This window comes from Drosophila ficusphila, unplaced genomic scaffold (assembly GCF_018152265.1).
Source record: "Drosophila ficusphila isolate 14025-0441.05 unplaced genomic scaffold, ASM1815226v1 contig_791, whole genome shotgun sequence".
Classification (NCBI taxonomy): domain Eukaryota; kingdom Metazoa; phylum Arthropoda; class Insecta; order Diptera; family Drosophilidae; genus Drosophila; species Drosophila ficusphila.
Window position 1 is genome coordinate 20,168,418 of NW_025064737.1, and position 19,265 is coordinate 20,187,682.

The following is a 19,265-nucleotide window of genomic DNA, read 5'->3' on the forward strand; positions in this document are numbered from 1 at the left end:
CTTTCCATAACGAGAAACTTCTCTTCGGTGGCGCAAACTTTTAATAGTCTCACATTTGAGTGTTCTAATCATATGCTAAACTGGCTAACGAGTCTCGCTGGGTATTGCTTTAGGTCCTGGCCAGAACTTCTTTGACAAACGAAGCGGGATTAAGAATCCAACATGTTTTTCGATGGCTAAAGTGGTAGTGCATCACAGAAGTTTTTAAGTAGCACAAGGGGGAGAACTTGTGGTATACATTGGAAATACTAAATATGTACTAAATATTTTTTCTTAATATTATAATTTTATTAGGATTGCTTAACTCGCTCACCTTGCCCAAATTGACGAAACCGTGATCCCTGGCTACAGCATCGGCCATACCATTATCGCCGTTCGGTATGTGCACCGCCCAGGTGTGCGTGTAGTGTCCGGTGAGTTGGTTGTTGCCCCCGGAGCTGCCCGATTGGCCGTACTTGCCGCTGTTGGGCGTCAACTTGGCCCTGCCGCCCGTCTCGTAGTCGAGGACATATGGCGGCAGCACCGGCGACTGGCCATTTGGATCCACTTTGAGTGATGACGACGGCGGTGGCGGCGGCGGTGGTGCTGCTGCGGGCGAGGATGAGGGCGCTGGGGGTGGTGGTGCAACTGGCGCTGAGCCGCCTCCCGATGCCGTTGCCACACTTCCGGCCGCGAAACCGACATTAAAATTACATAAAAAAACTACGGCACTAAATTGCAGAGCTAACAGCAGCACGGCTCTCGTTTTCGCCAAGTGTCTGCTGCTGCCGCAAATGATTCTGTTGCTGCTGCTGCCACTAAGTTTCGGTTTGCATTGCGTTAAAAAACTAGTTTTGAATAAATTGCAATCGAAATTGAAATTTCCTATATCACATTCAATGATTGTTTGTTGTTCTTCTTGCTCTGTTGCGGCGGCTCTCTGCTGACAACTTCTGCCAGCATGTGGCCCTAATTGTCGAGCATTTAATTTGTTGCTTTTGCTTCTGTGCTTGTGGTTGTTGCTGTTGTTGTTGCCGCTTTTGCTCTTGCCGCTTTTGCTGTTGCTGCTGCTGTTGTTGATGTTGCTAGTTGGCTGCCTGCTCCATCGCACGACGTCGTTTTTCATTGTGCGTGATGATTTTTCGAATGGTTTTTGTGCACGTTGCTCGGAATTCTGACTGTGAGTGGCTCAATGTGGGGCTGTGATGCTGTAATGAGAAAATTGTAAAAAAAAAAAAACATTTAATACATTTCATTTAAAGTAAAAGCAACAGAAAATTATAAACTATTATCTAAGAAGCAAGCTCATACAACTAAAACAAAATATATAAAAATAATTTAAAAATTTTAATTTATATTATTTGTTACTTCAGTGGTGACCTAAAGAGGGATCAAGAGTGATCATTCAAGGACGCCAAGACTAGGGAAACGATTAATTTTTGCTTTTCATTTGGAACCCAGTAAATTAAAGAAAACACATTTTGTATTGCCTTTTAAAAGCAATTGCTGTTTTAATAGTTGTACGCTTAAACACTGCATACAAATTTATCCTCAATTTCGATCCACAATTAATTGTCACATGTCTATGGTTTCTTGGGTTTCAGCTTTTGGGGCAGATATCACTTAGGACTGAACACAGCTGGTGTTTTCGGGGAGATCGCAGATGCCCTTCAGTCCGTTGAAGTACCGGTCACCGCAGCTGACCTTCAAGGCGCGCTGGTGGCGACAGATGTAGTAGTCGTTGCACCGCTCGGGCGAAGCCATCATGAATCCGTCGGGTTTGCCGTAGCAGGAAACCTTAAGCTGCACCTTGGATTCTGAGGACGAGAAACCCGCCAGTTGAGCCACTTCCCAAAGGAGACGGTGCACGGGGTTTCGGCGGACGGGATTGCGGTTCGAGTGAGTGGCGGCCACCGCCTTCGCGGCTGTGGGACAGACAGTGGTTGTTGTTACATCACCAGAGCAAACAGTGGTTGTTGTCACTGCGTCAGGGCAGGATGTTGTGGTTGTCTTAGTTGTTGGGCCACATGCTGTTGTGGTTGTCGTTGGCGCACAAGACGTTGTGGTTGTCGTTGTTGTTGGTGCACAAGTTGTTGTGGTTGTTGTTGGGGCACAAGTTGTTGTGGTTGTCGTCGTTGTTGGGGCACAAGTTGTTGTGGTTGTCGTTGTTGTTGGTGCACAAGTGGTTGTAGTTGTCGTTGCTTTTGGGGTACAAGTCGTTGTTGTGGTTGGAGCCTCAGTGGTTGTCGTTGTTGTTGGAGCTTCAGTGGTTGTGGTGGTGGTTATTTTTGGGGTACAAGTTGTTGTTGTGGTTGGAGCCTCAGTAGTTGTCGTTGTTGTTGGAGCCTCAGTGGTTGTAGTGGTGGTTATTTTTGGGGTACAAGTCGTTGTTGTGGTTGGAGCCTCAGTGGTTGTCGTTGTTGTTGGAGCTTCAGTGGTTGTGGTGGTGGTTATTTTTGGGGTACAAGTCGTTGTTGTGGTTGGAGCCTCAGTAGTTGTCGTTGTTGTTGGAGCTTCAGTGGTTGTGGTGGTGGTTATTTTTGGGGTACAAGTTGTTGTTGTGGTTGGAGCCTCAGTAGTTGTCGTTGTTGTTGGAGCCTCAGTGGTTGTGGTGCTGGTTATTTTTGGGGTACAAGTCGTTGTTGTGGTTGGAGCCTCAGTTGTTGTCGTTGTTGTTGGAGCTTCAGTGTTTGTGGTGGTGGTTATTTTTGGGGTACAAGTTGTTGTTGTGGTTGGAGCCTCAGTGGTTGTTGTTGTTTTGGGGGCCACAGTCGTTGTTTTAGGGGTACAAGTTGTTGTTGTGGTTGGAGCCTCAGTGGTAGTCGTTGTTGTTGGGGCCACGGTGGTTGTGGTGGTGATTATTGGGGCACAAGTTGTTGTGGTTGTTATTGTGGTTGGAGCCTCAGTCGTTGTTGATGTTGTCGGGGCCACAGTGGTTGTGGTGGTGGTTATTTTTGGGGTACAAGTCGTTGTTGTGGTTGGAGCCTCAGTGGTTGTCGTTGTTGTAGGGGCTACGGTGGTTGTGGTGGTGATTATTGGGGCACAAGTTGTTGTGGTTGTTGTTGTGGTTGGAGCCTCTGTAGTAGTCGTGGTTGTTGGGGCCACAGTGGTTGTGGTGGTGGTTGTTTTTGGGGTACAAGTCGTTGTTGTAGTTGTAGCCTCGGTGGTAGTCGTTGTTGTTGGGACCACAGTGGTTGTGGTGGTTGTTGTTGGGGCCACAGTGGTTGTGGAGGTCGTTGTTGGGGCACAAGTTGTTGTGGTTGTGGTTGTAGTTGGAGCCTCAGTCGTTGTCGTTGTTGTCGGGGACACAGTAGTTGTTGTAGTCGTTGTTGGGGCACAAGTTGTTGTGGTTGTCGTTGTGGTTGGTGCCTTAGTGGTAGTCGTGGTTGTTGGGGCCACTGTGGTTGTGGTGGTCGTTGTTGGGGCACAAGTTGTTGTGGTTGTCGTTGTGGTTGGTGTCTCAGTGATAGTCGTGGTTGTTGGGGCCACAGTGGTAGTGGTGGTCGTGGTTGGGGCACAAGTTGTTGTGGTTGTCGTTGTGGTTGGTGCCTCAGTGGTAGTCGTGGTTGTTGGGGCCACAGTGGTTGTGGTGGTTGTTGTTGGGGCACAAGTTGTTGTGGTTGTCGTTGTGGTTGGTGCCTCAGTGGTAGTCGTGGTTGTTGGGGCCACAGTGGTTGTGGTGGTCGTTGTTGGGGCACAAGTTGTTGTGGTTGTTGTTGTAGTTGAAGCCTCAGTGGTAGTCGTTGTTGTCGGGGCCACAGTGGTTGTGGTGGTCGTTGTTGGGGAACAAGTTGTTGTGGTTGTCGTTGTGGTTGGTGCCTCAGTGGTAGTCGTGGTTGTTGGGGCCACAGTGGTAGTGGTGGTCGTTGTTGGGGCACAAGTTGTTGTGGTTGTCGTTGTGGTTGGTGCCTCAGTGGTGGTCGTGGTTGTTGGGGCCACAGTGGTTGTGGTGGTCGTTGTTGGGGCACAAGTTGTTGTGGTTGTTGTTGTAGTTGAAGCCGCAGTGGTAGTCGTTGTTGTCGGGGCCACAGTGGTTGTGGTGGTCGTTGTTGGGGCACAAGTTGTTGTGGTTGTCGTTGTGGTTGGTGCCTCAGTGGTAGTCGTGGTTGTTGGGGCCACAGTGGTTGTGGTGGTCGTGGTTGGGGCACAAGTTGTTGTGGTTGTTGTTGTAGTCGAAGCCTTAGTGGTAGTCGTTGTTGTCGGGGCCACAGTGGTTGTGGTGGTCGTTGTTGGGGCACAAGTTGTTGTGGTTGTCGTTGTGGTTGGTGCCTCAGTGGTTGTCGTCGTTGTTGGGGCCACAGTGGTTGCGGCTGAGCACGGAGGCTTGGTGGTGGGCTTGACGCAGGGCGGAGTGGTGGTTTGACAAGGTGGAGCCGTGGTGGTGGCTCCCTTGCACGGCTGTGCGGTATCCCGGACGGAAGGATGGGCTACTGGCGCAACCACAACACCCTCAGTGCAACCGGGGTTGTAGTTTACGCAGCTTCGGCTTCTGAAGTCGTAGAACTTGGGACAAGAGTATTCCGTAGCCACCCCGTTGTAACACTCATAAAACCTGGAGCAACTGCCGGGCACCAGGGCCCGAATGCCATTGGCCTTGTTCTTGCACAGGAGTTGGCCCTGACTGGAAACGCTAGCACCGCTGGTGGTGTTTGCAGAGACTGCAATGAGCAGCAGGGCAAAAGCTGCAGGCCAAAGGAAAATTGGTTAATTCAAAGACGACACTTTTTGAAGCCTTGTTACCGTATATATTCCTCATGTCTGCAGTTGGTTCAAGTTCACTTTTCCCAGACTGAGAAGGTACTGTGGGCATTTCGAGTTACTGGCCTGTCTATTTATACCAGGCAAAATTTTCGATTTGCTAAAATACTCATTAACAAATTGGCCAACGAAATTTTGCAAAGATACTAACTTTTTTAAGTTTGATCTGTATCGCACTCTCCTATCACAATCAAGCGAGCATTTGCGAATGCAGTATCACAGAAGAGATTTTTATTATGAAAAGCTTTTTAAAATTAAATTTTTTTAGAATTCAACATATAACTTGTATTTGAACTTTCTTTTACGTAATAAAGCCGTAAAGCCGTAACAAAAAAATATTTGCTTTATAAGTAAAAAAAAAAAGTAAAGTAAGTAACTTTTACGTTAGAGTTAATTTAAGCACATTTGATAGACTTCTTATCAAAATTCAGAAGAAATTCGGCCTTTGGCGGCAAGCTTTCGTTTTATCAACTTTGCCAATAAAAAAGATTTTGCAAAAGGCACGCTCTTACTTATCTTAAAATTAAAACATGACCTTCCGTTTTATGTATTACAATGGTAGTGTTTATTTATACCTCGAACGTGTTTATTTATACGTCGAGACACACTTGTGCTCTACAAATTCCAAGTTGTTTTATATTTGGCACTAAAGACTTAGATAAGCGACAAATAGATGGTTAAAAAAAATATTGCAGTAAAATAATAAACTGCAAAAAAGACTTGTTGCTGTAATTATTTTCCTCCGGGATGTTATAAAAAATTATTAAGCTTATTAATTTTTAAAACTCAGAGTGTCTTATCTTTTCTCATTGAGAAACACCAGTAAGAAGGATAAATAAAAATAATTAATTATTTCCTCGCTCAAGCCAATTAGAACACGCTCAAGCCAATTTGCCTGCAACTGACATAACCAATTTGGGGCCCCTATACAAAACTTTAGGCTTATTGCGAAAGGCGAAAATATGCCAGAGCAGACGTACAAGGCCAAAATATGCACACAAGAACTTTTATCTGCCATTAATTGGGAGGGCAACAAAAGAAATATTGATTGCCACTTTGCATCGTTAGCGAGAAATTGGCAAACGAAGGCCATTTGGATGTTGACAAGCAGTGCCAAGCCAGAGGCCAGAATGGATTATGGCCGAAATCGGAATGGCTGGCCAAAAGCCACTAGCGCACTGATTGTCACCCGTGGACAAGTTTCGATTGCAAATGAGAATCAACGCGGAGCTGAGGCCGATAGAAGACTCGAAGTTTCCGACTAATGCCACTGTCAAAATATGCCCATGACTGATGATGGCCAGAGGCTAGTGCATTGACGGGCATATTTCATCTATTGATAGAGGATTTCTGGATTTGGCCAGTCACTCGACCAGAAAGTCGACCGGAGTGGGGGCGTAATTAAAGCGAGTGACAGCGGAAATGCCAAGCACAAGGAGATGGATCGTTTTCGGGGGGGTCTGAAGTAGACGAACTCGACGATGGCGATGTGTTGTTTGGACGGATTTGACGGGCAGCGACGGAAGCCGTTGGTGTGCAGTGTTCGGTCCATGGTAATCAATGGCTAAGTGGATAGGAAATTGAATTCTGTGTGGGGACGGCTTTCAATCGGCCACAACCCAAAGCGGAATGATTCTTTGTAATATATTTAGGACCCCCTGAAGCTCTTAATACCATTTAAGCGGGTTAATGGCTTTTCGAAAAGGGTCTTATCATTTTATGAACGAGGGGTTTGATTTAGATACTTTTTTAGAAAATCATTTTGATTATTAAGTGCATCTTTTTATCAATATGTACCATCGAATTTTAACATTTTTCCCCAGACAAACAGCTTGTAATCAAAGATCGTGCAAACTTGCAGGGAAAACTGTACGTATCTTATCAAATCACTCAAGAAATGTGAGACTTTATTTTGAAAAAAAACGTTGAAAACCTGTACAACTTTTTCGTACATTGTATGAGTACTTAACGAGTGGCGGATTTTATTACTTTCTTGGTGAAACTGAATATTGAATATTGAACAAGGAGCTCTGTGAGCTGAAAAACGTGAGCCCTTTTTAGAATTTCAAAACTGGCTGTGTGCACTCTTTTTGCACTCGCGTTACAGCTCACTTTCTGGGCAATGAAATGGACTGTCAACGTACTGCCACTCCTCTCTGATCCCATCGAAAGCCGATGCACATGGATGCACACGCCAAAGGGCAGCGGAGGAGACCGGCGACTCCTTTACATTGACTGTGCACCTTTTGTGCTCGAACTTCCTTCCGCATTGAGTCATCGTCAACACCATCCACAGTAGACTACTCCAGCTCCTGCTACTGCTCCTGCTCCTTCTCCTTTGCTGTCCTGCGTCCTTCAACGCCAACTTTGACTTTGACTGACGGCATTTGTCAGTGGCAGACACAAAGTAATCATTACTTGGCGCACTTCCGCAGCTGCAGCATCAGCATCTCCTCGCAGGCCCACTAAGCGTATACTTAATAATAAGAAAATAAGTGCCATGTCAACGAAGGCGTGGCAGTGGGCGGAGGTGCGGAGGACTCGCTGGCTTCCCTGCTCGCTCACATGCTAACGAAAAGTGGAAAACGGTGTCAAAGTCACCGACAACAGCGGCAGCACTAGTTGCCTGATGAAAGTTGCCGGGCGAGAAAAGTAGCGGCGATGAGTTGAAAGTGTAAGGCGGAGCAGCAACAACGAAACGACCTGACAACTTGAGACAAATTGAAGCCTTGTTTCACTTTATAAGGGAACACGCGGCAAGAAGGAGCGATTCGGTGGCCTTTGGGGTCAAAATCGCTTGACAACCAATAAAGTGCTGAAAGTAGTTAGGTTTCAGTTCGTAAACTTCCAAGCGAATCGGAGGTTGGCGCAACTTCTGGTTGATAAATGTAGTTCGTTCGATGAATATATTCAGACTTTTTTCCACACACGCAAAGCAAAAGACTATGACTTTTTCACCTCTTATTTCGATTCCAAGCAATTAACCAAAGTCCAGCTAACATCCCAATGGTTTTTCGCTTCATAAACTGATCTGTTTTCACTCAGCAAACAAGCCAGGCTTTTTGCAGTAGGAAAAAACTTTCCGCCCACAAACACACCAATCAGAAATCACTCAAATGCCCAACAGAAATCCTTAAATTGCTTAAGCCACAAGATTCAGAAAGGAAAGGAAAACAAACGCCGGGAAATAAAAGAGCAGAGCATAGAGAGATGACAATGCCAGGCATCGGTTTAACAGTCCTTGAGGCATTTTTTGGGCAAACAGCCCGACACTTGGCTGCTGCTTTGGCATCCTTTGTGGTTGTTTGCCCTGCGAGTGTTGTTGCTTCCTGGAGTCGTCGTTCCATGCAAAGCGCCATGTCAAATGCAGGACTGAAAGGGCTAAAATCGCTAGCTCGGATACCCAGGATACCGCACTGAAACACATTAAGCCAAGGAAGAGACTGCTGCTGCTTCGGCTGGAAAAAAAGGCGAAGCTGCAGTTGAAGCAGTGGTAGTTAGAAGCTTAAAAAGGCTACAAAACTGCAGGCTAGAAAGTCAAAAGGCGGCATTTACACTTTGAAAAAAGATACCATAAACGTTTAAAATACATTCATGAATTTCAATACTCTTTTTGCCTCACTTAAACCCTTTTTATTTATAACCTTATATTTATTCTTTGTAGTAAGTGCATTTAAGTATTCCTTTTTTTCAGTGATAGAAAAGGTTCTTTGTTGCTTTGTTTGTGTAGAAGCATTTGTCTTTTGGCCTCGCTTTTAATGTGTTTCGTGTGGTGGATTGAGGTGAGCTGCTTGTGAGGTGGCTTGTGTATAGTAGTTTTCCGCAGTTTTCTACTGGTGGCTTCACTTGTTTAATGATAGTTCCACAAAGGCAAATATGCACTCTCTCACACGCGCCTTGCTTTCATTCCGGCACCCTCTTGGCCCGCACATAACCACCCACACCCACTAAGACCCAAGACCTGCATCCTTTTTTTTCGCGACCGGCAACTGGAGCGCAAAGTCAACAACAAAACAGGCTCGGTTAACGCCCGCAGAAAGGACCGAGTGGAGCCCAAAAGAAGGCTAAATGCAGAGAGAGAGCCCGGGCCAAACAAAATGCATAACAAAAAGCTATGGCAAAGTGTCAGGCGAAGGGGCACAAGGGATATAAGGGGCAGGGCAAGCAAAGGCGAACCATTTTTTCGCCACGTATTAGCACACGATCGCCAAACAAAAGGTGTTGCATACGTTTTTGTGGCCAGCCGAATGCATGGAAACGCCATTTGCCATTTGCACCTGCCGCTGCAGAGCAATGCGGTGGTGACTGTACCAAAGTTGGCCGGGCTAGGCAACACCAAATGGATTTGACAGATGACAGTGCGAGAATTTACGTCGGGGATTGGCCAGCTGCTGTCAGGTCGCGTTAGGTTTGGCCAAGTTAGTAGGGGATTCGAGGGTTACCTTTGATGTCAACAAACACAGATGTACAGTTGTGCCCGAAATTGCCAGCTGGAAGTGTGTTACAGCGATAGAATGGTGCGCCATTTGAGCAAAAACAAAGAGTAGGCTTACAATAGGTTGGAAAAATATCTTGTATAAGGTACTTAAAAATCACTTATTCCTATAAGAAAGAATATACCAATTAACAGATTAAAGAAAAGCATGCACTTCCTTTAAAAATTCTCAGTAAAAATATTTCACCACTATCAACCCGTTATTTAAAAACCATTAAGCAATTAAGAACACTCAGATATAATCCCGCATTTATTTTAAAGTCAAAGGAAAATTGAATGCAAAATCATCCATGCATGCTATGATAAAATCTCGGTCGTCAATCAACCAGTTCCACGGCGGGCAAATTTACCTGAGCAACAATAAAATTAAAGTTATGTTAATACCCTCATCCTTGCGGTAATGAGACCAACGAATGCGGCTCTGGCTATCCGAAGGAAAATGGTATCGTGTGCTTTTCGGACCAACGGATTTTTAATTATTTCGCATTGTTTGTGCACCGCACGAAAATATATATTCCACCGATGGGAATTACCCATCCCAGCATGATGCAAATTTCGATTCGGCTCGGCTATCGGAATGCTTCTTAATGTGCAAACAAGAATGCGGATTAAGTGAGGCCCTGAAAAGTGGGGGAGAAATGGGGGGAAAACCGGCGGTGAAACGCCTTGCGGTATGCAATGCAATTTGAGTGCCTCGCCGGCATTAATTGATTTTGCATGGTCACTTGCAGCATCCGAGGCGTAAGATAAATGACCAAGGATGGCAAACTGTGCGGAAAGAAAAGGAAAAACGAAAGAACGCCACCGATCCCAGCATGTGTCATTCCGATGGAAAGGCTTTCCCCCTTTGTCACACCCGCTTTTCTCCGCCGTTGCATTTGCGAAATTAACTCTCAAGGTGGAAACTGTGGGTGGGTATTCCATTCACCGGGCCCTGAATAACGCTTAATGTAAGCACCCGGCGGGCGGCACAAAAAGAGGCGAGCGTCTAAGGTATGCAGGAATAAAGCACTCCCTACAAATTTCATTCAAAACAAAAGCCGCCTGAAGGCAACAGCACCTACCTCAAGTGCCGCCAGTGAAGGGGTTCGGGCGAAATGGGGAAGAAGGACCCTTTCTGACAGCTCTCCATCTACTCGATGACTCTCTCAACTCAGCTGCATTCACAACTTCAGTTTGCTGCTCATATAAAACAAAGCGCAATTATGTCTTCTTTTTTGAACACTTCAAATGCCCAGGAGGAAGACGAAAGTATAATACACTCATTTAACAAAACATTTAACAGAAACAGAGAACTTTTTATTGTTTTTTATCTGTAAAAATCTAAAAAAAAATGCTCTTACTTTTTATTATGGTTTACCAACCATTGTTTTAAATAAAAATTTCTCTCATTATTTAACTTCATTTTATTACTCAGAAGTTAAACCTATCTAGTTACTAAAAGTTTGGTAATCGAGCTTCACTACCGGATACCAGAAAATTGCGTATTTTCCTCCGGACTCAACAAGTCGCTCGGGAAACCCTTTGTACCCCGGGAAAGGCTATTAAGCCATCCAGAAAAGTCAGTGTCTGCTGCAGGATGTGGCAGCAGCAATTTCTTGCAGCAGTTGCAGCGCTCACGGCGGAAATGCAGATGGGTAATGCAACACCGGGACAGGTGAGCAGCCCCGCCACGATGATGATGTCGAAGAAAGTAGAGATTATGCCGAGGCTGATGATGAAAGTCATTGTGGGCAAAGGGGCACAAAAACAGGAGTAAGTGTAGGTAGCAGGAAGCACCTTGCTGTTTTTTCCTTTGACGGACTGCATTAGCATTGACAATGATAATGAAAATGTTCTGAAGTCAACCAGTTAGCTAGAAAGTACTTTAATCTTTAAATATAAGAATCTTGTACAGATCAACTCAGAGAGAATCGGATAATGCATAGTGGTTCTCCATTGCTTGAAATATCCTCTCAACACATTTGCGGGGCCATCTCTGGCTAAATCGCTGTTACTGCGGTAGAAATGCTGTGGGAATTCGTGGAGTTGGCAAGCGTGCAAGCCAAGTGAAATCAACAAATCAACAACTTAATATGCGCAAATTTTTGATGCCAACTGCAGTTACAGAACCGCCAAACACAAAAACCCGAGCAACACAGCAACAAGAACTGGGCGAGTAATCCACATGGAGTACGGTGGCGGTGGTTGGGGAACTGGTGACTGGTGGTGGTGCTGATGGCATTGGCATCGGTTACCCGAGGGGCAAAATGCGGGGCCACCGAAAATCCAGGGCCAACCGCCGAGTTGCAGGTTATTAGTATGCACAGTTTGCTGCATGCTATCAGGGACCTTGTTCGCCTGTTTGTACAAAATTTATGCGTGTCTATTCGCTCATGCTCGCTGGGTTCCCTTTCCCATTTCCCGCCTCCTTTCCCGCCCTCTTTTTCGTCAGCCAACTACTTCTTTTTTGGCCACTCCCCACCTTCACACCTTTTGGGGACGTGGCGCCCGGTCGCCGATTGTCGACATTTCAATTAAGCCCGGCGCCGAAATGCATGCAAGGCAATGGATGCTTTTTGTGCGGATTTTTACCGATTAATTTTTCATTATTATGCCAAGTGCTCCGCTGGGGAAAAGAAGGACCGAAGGCCGCCGAGTGAGGCAGCAGAGTTCACGCACAACAAATGTGCCAAAAGTGGCAAATGACAGGGCCACAAAACAGCCGCACACACACACACACACAAACAAACACACACACAGACTGTCGAACAAAGTTTTCAATGCGCTAATAATTTTTGCACGCCCCAAAAAATATGCAGAACATTTGTTTGGGGTGACTGCCAAAGAGCGGAGAACATTTTACGAGAAATTCATGGAAATTGCTTGCTCAAATGGATAATGCACGCGGGGTTCGTAGGGATTTTTCAATTTAATGGAGGTCATATAAAATCCAGATAACATGTTTAGTGCTTATAGTAGATTATACTTTATTGTGGAATAAAATCCAGTTTACGTTTAGAACATAATGTTAGGCAATTCCTAATGCTGAACAAATGTAAAACAAACAAGGACTTGACTAAAGCAACCTAAGCTGGCAATGTCAATAAAAATTAACAACGCAAAGCTGAAAAGCTGCGACAAAGCACACCGCTGGCCACAACAAGAGTGCCATTGCCACAAACAAACCCCCCAATCCCAACCCCTTCATTAGGTCGTAGGTGTAGTTTGTGCGGTGTCTATGTAATTTAGACAATTAGAAAGTTTACGCCTGTAACAATTTCCGACTTCATGTTGTCGTTGCTGGGCTAAACTTTTTCGCTTGCGTTGTCCTTGTTATTTGCATGACAAATAGGGGTTTCGAAAGTTGACCATGCTCTGGTATTGCTTGTTAGGCGCTCGGGGAACCTCATCGGGCTTGGCTGCACAAATGTCTACATCTACATCGCTGCTACTTGGCAGTCTAATATTTGCACAATACTTCATAATCAGTAGCGGGATTCCGACCCTTCCCTCGTGTTTTATGCTGATGCGGCAAAAATGCCAGCGCGCAAATTCCTCTTCAATGCGCCGATTGTGTTGCACGAGTGCGGAGCTTAGTGTCGCCATATTGTCGAGTTACGACTACGTATATCCGCTCTCATGCATATGCAAAAATCCAGTGGTAAGCCCACTCTAAGTGGCTGAATTGCACAAGTAAACAAATTTTTAAATTCAGCTTTGTGAGTTTTTTTTTTGTCGCCGTTGACACTTACAAAATGGGTGCCCTAAAAATGTCTAGACTTTGTTGCAATCAAAAAATCTAGTTCAGTATTCTGATCATTAATGAAAATTAAAAGCTATGCAATACTACCAATAACATTTTTTAAAAGACCATCAATTAAAATTTATAGAATTTCGGAAACTACCGAGAAACTCTTTACTATAGGTAAAAGTGTAATAACTGGTAAATTTATAGCCTTGTTCTGAATTTCCCTCTTTATCCGTTCACACCCTTTTGTAATTGCTCCATTTACACGTGCGCGTTTTCATTTCTTTTTTTCACTCAACACACATTTTACACAATTTTTTGTTGAGAGCTGCAATTCCGCTGACTGTGGGAACTCTAATTTTCAGTTATTAGCGAAATGTCAAACAAACGACAGCTTCCATTTACCAGTTGCAGAATTTCCCAGCGGGAACTGACAATTTTTCGAATTTGTTGTGTCACAATTTGTTTTTTTTAATGGAAAAAAGTGACGATAGAGTTTTTATTTAATTGAGAAAATTGACATAAAAAAAAATGAATAAAACAAAGTATTTTTTTAGCTTACAAGCTGCTTAATTTAATTTTCTTGTCGCGCCAGCAACTGCGAAGCACGTGGAATAAAGTTTGAATAAGACAAAAAACGGGTAAACATATTTTCGTTGAACATCTTATTCGGAATTAATCATGGAGTGGACAATCTCATTTAATCAAATGAAATCCCTAAAGATTTATGCATCATAAATACTAGACAAATTTGGATGAGAGCCATTCAGCGCAAGAGTCTCCATAAAAACCGAAAGGCACCAAATCCTCAGGCCAGATGCCATTTGTCAGAAGCGATAAGCAAACATAGCAGCAAATGGCAAATAAACAAGGCACTAAAATATTAGAATGCGGCAAGATGAAATCCCGGCTTCAATCCCTGAGACCCGAAAACCATAAGAACTCCCCGAGCGAAAACAAAACTAAAAGCTAGACAGATTTTTGCCTGATTACGCGCAGCGTGCACTTTTCACTACCCTCAAACAACAATGGGGAATGCACTTCGGAACGGACTCCCAAAAGTATGCAATGAAATGGGCGGAGAGAGGGAAAAGCTGGGGGGAAAACTGGGGAGCAGCACGAGCGAATACGAACAAATTGATATGCAAATGTGAGTAGGAGACCGAGACCCAAAAAAAGTAATAATAAAATAAAGTAGAACCCAAAGCACAATGATGAGGGGTGGACGAGGTTTTCGGGGCAGCTAGATCCTTGGATAAATGCTCCATGACTTCTCATTTCCGTTTTCGGCAAAAGCAGCAGCAGCTGCAACTGGCAGGCAAATCTGCGTCTTCCGGTCCAAGGAAAAACGATGGAAAAGGTCGAGAAAAATTAAAGAAAAATGTTAAGCATTCGCCTAGCCCGACAAACTCTTGAAAAAATAAGAATACGGAAATATTAAGTATACGCCTAGAGTGACAAGATGCTGTTGTAATATGGAAAATATTAAGTATACGCTTAGTACAACAAGACGACAATAATTTAACACAAGTTTAGAGCTCTCAGCGAGGCGCCGATTGAATTAAAAGATTTTCTTGGGTTGCTAAAATGGCAAACTTTTTTGCACAAAATTCAATTTGCCCTAACTTTCCCTCTTTTCTCATTTTTTCTCCCCCATCATCATCTTTTCCGCCATCATCAGCTGGCGGCCTTTTTAGTATGCGTTCGGGTGCAGGAACAACTTTTCCTCTTCAGCCTCATTGATTGAAATGCTAAGGCATGTAGCCATCCATATATATCTGTGTTCTCGATCTCCTTCAAGTTGGTTCTTGGCAAATTCAGTTGTTCGACTAATGAGAGTCGTAGCCTCGCCTCGGGTGCTCATTCTGATGGACAAACCAGATGAGCCGGGCAAAAGTCGTGACAATCATAAAAAAGAGCGAAGAAAGAACTGGAAAATGCAAACGAAAACTTTAAATGCCTTCGGTCAGTTGGCAAAATGTTCTCTTATCGTGGGGGCAAATGTTGCGGAAATTTTCGGGGCCACGAGTTGGACCTGTTAACTCTGCTTTCGCTGCTTGTAATTTTCCGTTAACAAAAAGTTCAGAAAGAATTATGTTTTCCGTCAGGTTGATGAATGTAAAACTATGTATACATATTTAAACGAATATTTAAATTGGACGTTTCAGTCTCTGGTAAGAGATAACATTCAATCCAAATATTGGGACATTTTAATCATAGCATCTAATCTAAACGAAACAGTTGAATGATTTTTCAGAACCGAAAAGCACTCAACAATATGAGGAAACCGGGTTGATCCTGATCCAATAAACCATGAATAGAATATCAAATGCGGAAAATTAAATTGACAGGGCGAGAAAATAATAAAAATGGAAACAGGAGTTTTCACAGATATTTTCTCAACCAAAAAATGGCTGAAAACGCAGCGAAATGGCCAACTCCATGATGATGGCGACCGGAGGAGTAAAAGTGGAATTGTTTTCACGCCCTTTCACGACTTAATAAATAAATGAAGCATCCAGGTCCTCGCGCCGTAGATTCAGCTTACCGTGGGCATTTGCGCTTGATTGCCCACGAAATCGACAAAAATGAAGTGGAAATACCAAAGTGCCGGGTCCCAGAAGTCCGTGAAAAAAACGTGATTGATGCCTCTGGACCGAGGAGGCCGGAGGCTCAGCCTCAGTTTCAGATTGAAGCGCCGATTCTGTTTCAGATTGCGTCTCAGATTCCGGATCCGCAGCTCGATTGCAAGCCAGACAAAAGAGAAAAAGGCTTGGCGACCAAAAGGAATAACACACATCGCTATAACAATAAAAACCCAGGGAGGTCCCGCCTGCTTCCTTGTCTGACTGCCATCTGTTCTCATTCGTTTTTTAGTGTCTCGCCCTCTGCCTTCTATCCAAATGTTTTCCTTTTTTCCAGTTTTTGTCTGGCTTTATTTTGGACAATTTGCTGACTAGCATAAATATTTTTGTGGCAGCCATTTTGGGTGTGCAGAAAATAGAAATGGGCGTCTAATTGGCCTACTCCCTTTTTTTGAAAAAAGGTTTATCATGTGGGGACATTTTTTTATTAAATAAATCAATTTGAAAATATGTATGCCTTAGGTAGCTTAATACTTTGTAGGTTCTTTATTGTTAAACAATGTGTTCCAAAGTATGTAGAATACTACCAAACTTACACACATTAAATACAAAAATTTGCAACTGCATTAAATTTGAATAAATTGACTTTCTGAAAAAAATTCAGAAGTTTTTCTGTCTGCCGCAATAAATTCCGAAGATATCTGTGTGTTTCCCGCAAAATGCCATTACAAAAAATACAGCGCAAACTTTTTGCTATTTTGCGGAATTCCCTCTTCAACTAAGTTGGAAAATGCAAATGTTTGCCTTCGTAAATGACAAGAAGATGCTACAAATTACATAAATAAAAGCAATAAAGTGCCAAATCATTTGCATAAGGAGATGGTGGCAGGACTCGAAGTGGGATGTGGCAAACTTATGCTAAACAATCCGAAGCATGGTCGATGAAGGTTTAGCCGGCTTAGTTGAACACCCCTAGCTACACACAGACACACATTCAATTACACATAAGATTCAGTTTACTTTCGCCTCGGGCACGCCCACAACATCAAAGGGCGTCGCACTGACATTGATTTCTCTCTGAGGCTGTATTTTCGAGTATGTTTGCTGAACAAGGATTGTCTTCTAGTCGCAAACTTATAAAACACCATTGCATTCTTGGGCGTTGCGTATTGAAATGTTTTGATATTGGGAAATGTGCTTAATAAAATGGTTTAAGAAAAACCAAAAAAAAAAAAGCATCTGCATACATAACGCGATTTAGTGTATAGTATGTCCATTGAAAAAGTCTCTACCCATTTCAGAATATGCTGAGCTGTCATGGTTTTCCTGTCATTCCCTATATCTCAGGGACCCTTTCAGATGCTAAACTTTTTCCTTTCACGTTTTTGTGTTCGGCAGGGCGGTTTTCTGGGTCTTTGGCTTCCTTTGAGACCTAAGAATTGGCCGTGTCCCTTTCCCTTTTCCTCCCTCACTTTTGCCATCTTCCCTCTCTAAGTTTACCACACTCACACATTGATGTTTGTCTTTTGCCGTTTGCCACTAATTCAACTCGGTTTGTCTTGTGTGCGCCATTCCAGTCCATTAATTGAATGTCCCCGCCCTTTCGCCCATATTGAGTTTTAATTTTGTGGTTGCCGTCACTTTTATTTTCGGTGGCGGAAAATTAAATTTTCCCATACCGTTGAGATTTACTTTATAATTTTTAATACTTAATTGGGCATCACAATGAAGTAACCTCAGACATAATTTACCTGGAAAACAGGTGTGAAGATAGAGGGCTTTCCTGCGACACCGTTTTCCATGTGCAGAAAAAACAAAAGAAATAAATGAAAGTAATTTCCTGAGTGGTAAACTGAAAATTATTTTAAATAAGGCATGAAAACGCATTATAGGCGGCGCCACCTTTGTCAGACCATAAACAACACTTCCCCTCCACCTGTAAATACATTTATGTATAAAAAAACACACAGCCACCCCTATTCGCTTCCCGTTTCGCCCTGATATCCGATAAGGTGGTCTGACATTATTTACTTCCTTGTCGCTTTGAGAGTTTTTATGCAAGTAAATTTGCGTGGAGTGCCAAAAATTATCCTGAATATCTCGAGCTCTTAATAAAAATAACATTTTCTATCCAATTGAAAATTTTAAAATTTCCTCTATTTTGTGGAAAGTAAGTAAACAATACTCAATGTTCGAAGATATTCGATTTTTGGCTGTGTTCTTTGAAATTCATTGACTTCTATTTTGGGGACGGTGGCGTATACGTGTTGCGGAACACGGAGTTTGATTGCCTTGGCATCTGAGAGAGTCTTGGCCCCCAATTCAATATCGTACACCACTGTCGAGGACTCCTGTTCCGCAGGCGCACACACACTCGCACACTCACGCCCATTCGTATATAAAGTGATAAGCTGCCGCAGGGAGACCGTCGGAGCGCACGCATGCAAATAAAATTGCCCATACGCCCCTTTGAACGGGTCTCCTTTGCGGCGCCGTTCGTCTGTGCCTGCGTCCGTGTGTTTGCATACATTTCTGGTGATAATACAAGAAATTGTATCAAGCCAAAATTGTTTTTTAAAATGTTACGTGCCCGCCGGCTGCTTTGACAAAAAATTTATGTGCGGTGGGTAATAAAAATGCAATATAATTCCATATAAAATTTGTTTGCTCCTTTGCTTTGGTCTAGGGTAATCTGAAAAGTTTCGATTGCGGAAAAGCGATTGGTAGGGATATGGGATAAGGAAAGACGGAAAGACGGAAAAAAAGGTGGGCCTTTGAGAAGCTTGATTGATTTTATTTGATGCATATGAAGAAACGATATTGGAGCAAGGGATCGAAAAAATGGTTCTCGAAGTATGACAAATTATTTGAAGTGCAAAAATTTATATAAATTGTTTTCTTAGTATGCTCATTTACACTAAATGCTTAATCAAGACAGGACTTCTCAACCTCAAAAACATAACATACGTCATGCAATTAAAAGCAATTAATATGCAGAAGTTTGAGGGGAGTATGTAGTTGGCGGGACCACAAAACAAACAGCATTTCGCCATTTTCACACTCCCTCCAATCAATTAACTAGCTTGCATCACATGTACGTGTAATTCCACTTGGCAAACGACTCACACAGACACATTTTTCCACCGCCCTGCGGTTCGGGTAATTATAAAATTCACAAAGGGAATTGCCTGCCGTCATGGCAATCAAACTAATGAAATTAATGGCAATTTGCATTGGCAGGAACAGCCTTTACATGGCAGTAAGTGAAAATAATGCAATTCCGCGTAGTTTAAACCCGGAAATGCGACCCTTATCTCCAGAAGTGACCCTCCCCTTGCGGCGAGGGCTATCGCGCACACAAATACTAATTAATCAACTTGATATTAATTAAACGACCACCAAACGTGGCGAGGGAGCCCAGCTAACGATGCCCATAATCCCCCAGAAGTGGCTTTTTGGCCCCGCAAGGCTTTAATTACTCGCTTGCATTTAAAACAGGAAACCTGCTTCGCCACTTTTGGTAAAATTGTTCCGTGAAAATGGGGAAAATTTATGAACCTATTTCTCGCTATTTGGACACCCCGATAAACAACGCGATAGATAAAAACAAGGTGGGTGGCGCATGCCAGCTCGATTTGCTGTTGGTGTATTAATTTACGACCTCTTCACAATGTCATTGTTATAGTTCGCTTTATCAACCATTTTTTTTGTTTTTTTG

At 43.5% G+C, this 19,265-nt stretch overlaps 2 protein-coding genes across 4 annotated transcripts in view; both read right to left on the bottom strand.

Moving 5' to 3' along the window:
- LOC108095737 (furin-like protease 1, isoforms 1/1-X/2) overlaps nt 1-19,265 on the bottom strand; it is a 125,616-nt gene that overhangs the window by 50,124 nt on the left and 56,227 nt on the right. For all 3 annotated transcript variants that reach the window (XM_017196914.2, XM_017196917.2, XM_017196916.1), the window contains exon 4: nt 314-1,187. In XM_017196914.2, coding sequence (XP_017052403.1) covers nt 314-1,105 — 792 coding nt within the window. In that variant the 5' untranslated portion in view covers nt 1,106-1,187. The remainder of the gene's footprint in view (nt 1-313; nt 1,188-19,265) is intronic.
- On the bottom strand, nt 1,603-4,735 carry LOC108095646 (mucin-2). Its single transcript, XM_043208904.1, has 3 exons — nt 4,720-4,735; nt 2,697-4,661; nt 1,603-2,492 (listed from the first exon to the last, which is right to left on the bottom strand). The coding sequence occupies exons 1-3, from the start codon at nt 4,733-4,735 to the stop codon at nt 1,603-1,605; spliced, it is 2,871 nt and encodes a 956-aa protein (XP_043064839.1).

Excerpts from the sequence above, each read along its gene's own strand:
- LOC108095646 (XM_043208904.1), bottom strand. Across the intron at positions 2,493-2,696 it reads TCCAACCACAACAACAACTT|CTCCAACAACAACGACAACT; the intron begins GTACCCCAAAAA and ends CAACCACTGAAG.